Consider the following 2,364-nt stretch of genomic DNA (forward strand, 5'->3'; position numbering starts at 1 on the left):
AACCAGACTCTTTCAGATGCTACTGTTGCTATCCCCCCCCCCCCCCCCCAGGGTTAACCAGACTCTTTCAGATGCTACTGTTGCTATTCCCCCCCCCCCCCCCCAGGGTTAACCAGACTCTTTCAGATGCTACTGTTGCTATCCCCCCCCCCCCCCAGGGTTAACCAGACTCTTTCAGATGCTACTGTTGCTATTCCCCCCCCCCCCCAGGGTTAACCAGACTCTTTCAGATGCTACTGTTGCTATCCCCCCCCACCCCCCCATGGTTAACCAGGACTCTTTCAGATGCTACTGTTGCTATTCCCCCCCCCCCCCCCCCAGGGTTAACCAGGTTCATTCCAGAGCTTCAATCTTCCTTTACAATGGATGGAGGATGTAGATGTATAGTGTACTACTGAGACCAGAGACCGATAGGCCCGGTCAAAAGTAGTGTACTATTAAAGGGAATAGTGGTGTCATTTGGACCACATCTATGTTGTGTGACAGTGTGGTGACTCACCAGGCAGGTCTTGACATTGTTACCAGGGCTGTGCGTTTGAAGCTGAGCGCGTCGGAGAACACGGAGAGAAGTCCGCGTCTCCCAGCTCACTGAAGTAGTCTTACAGGTGTCCCGAGGAACCTTACTGTAGCTGTGGACATCCAATACAATATAACACCTTTATATTCATACAATATAAATAAACAAATATTCATCAGTAACTTCATTAACCTGTTTCATTCATCACTAACGGGACGGCAGGGTAGCCTAGTGGTTAGAGCGTTGGACTAGTAACCGGAAGGTCAGCAAGTTCAAATCCCTGAGCTGACAAGGTACATATCTGTCGTTCTGCCCCTGAACAGCCAGTTAACCCACTGTTCCTAGGCCGTCATTGAAAATAAGAATTTGTTCTTAACTGACTTGCCTAGTTAAATAAAGGTAAACAATTTAAAAAATAAACCAGTTTCATTCATCCTGTAACTTAATAAACCTGTTTCATTCATCAGTAACTTAATAAACCAGTTCATCAGTAACTTAATAAACCAGTTTCATTCATCAGTAACTTAATAAACCAGTTTCATTCATCAGTAACTTAATAAACCAGTTCATCAGTAACTTAATAAACCAGTTTCATTCATCAGTAACTTAATAAACCAGTTCATCAGTAACTTAATAAACCAGTTTCATTCATCAGTAACTTAATAAACCAGTTTCATTCATCAGTATCTTAATAAACCAGTTTCATTCATCAGTATCTTAATAAACCAGTTTCATTCATCAGTAACTTAATAAACCAGTTTCATTCATCAGTAACTTAATAAACCAGTTCATCAGTAACTTAATAAATCAGTTTCATTCATCAGTAACTTAATAAACCAGTTTCATTCATCAGTATCTTAATAAACCAGTTTCATTCATCAGTATCTTAATAAACCAGTTTCATTCATCAGTAACTTAATAAACCAGTTTCATTCATCAGTATCTTAAAAAACAGTTCATCAGTAACTTAATAAACCAGTTTCATTCATCAGTATCTTAATAAACCAGTTTCATTCATCAGTAACTTAAAAAACCAGTTCATCAGTAACTTAATAAACCAGTTTCATTCATCAGTATCTTAATAAACCAGTTTCATTCATCAGTAACTTAATAAACCAGTTTCATTCATCAGTAACTTAATAAACCAGTTTCATTCATCCTGTAACTTAATAAACCAGTTTCATTCATCAGTAACTTAATAAACCAGTTTCATTCATCAGTAACTTAATAAACCAGTTCATCAGTAACTTAATAAACCAGTTTCATTCATCAGTAACTTAATAAACCAGTTTCATTCATCAGTATCTTAATAAACCAGTTTTATTTATCAGTAATTTATTAACCAGTTGAATTCATCAGTAAACAGAGAGAGAGATGACCTGTCCAATAGTATTTGCTTTGTTTCATTCAGTTTCAAAGATTAGTTGATGGTTGGTTTATTAGTTGATTTATTGAATGGTTGATGGTTGATTGATTAGTTGATTTATTGATTGGTTGGTTAATTGATTTATTGGTTGTTGGTTGATTGGTTGATTGATTGATTGGTTGATTGGTTGATTGAATGTGTGACATGCGGTACTCACTCGTAGTAAAGCAGCATGTCAGGAGGGTACAGGTTGTAGCTGGTGACATTTGACTCTTCCTTGATGTAGTTGTACATGCAGGTCAACTGTGGGTCACACAAACATATAATAATACTATGATTATTTATCAAATGAATAATCCCTTTGCATGCTGACTTCTCAAACAACTGTTGAATAATCCCTTTGCATGCTGACTTCTCAAACAACTGTTGAATAATCCCTTTGCATGCTGACTTCTCAAACAACTGTTGGAATCCAACAATT

The 2,364-nt window shown here is 37.6% G+C and overlaps 1 protein-coding gene across 1 annotated transcript in view; it reads right to left on the bottom strand.

Annotated features, from left to right (window-relative positions):
* Positions 1-499: 499 nt before the first annotated feature.
* Positions 500-2,364, bottom strand: part of LOC118964058 — a gene marked incomplete at both ends in the record, with an annotated part of 26,681 nt that continues 24,816 nt past the window's right edge. Inside the window, 2 exons of the mRNA XM_036974786.1 lie at positions 500-629; positions 2,101-2,186. Of these exons, the coding sequence (XP_036830681.1) occupies positions 500-629; positions 2,101-2,186 (216 nt within the window). The remainder of the gene's footprint in view (positions 630-2,100; positions 2,187-2,364) is intronic.

The sequence above is a fragment of the Oncorhynchus mykiss genome, unplaced genomic scaffold (assembly GCF_013265735.2).
Source record: "Oncorhynchus mykiss isolate Arlee unplaced genomic scaffold, USDA_OmykA_1.1 un_scaffold_892, whole genome shotgun sequence".
NCBI classification, from domain to species: Eukaryota; Metazoa; Chordata; class Actinopteri; order Salmoniformes; family Salmonidae; genus Oncorhynchus; species Oncorhynchus mykiss.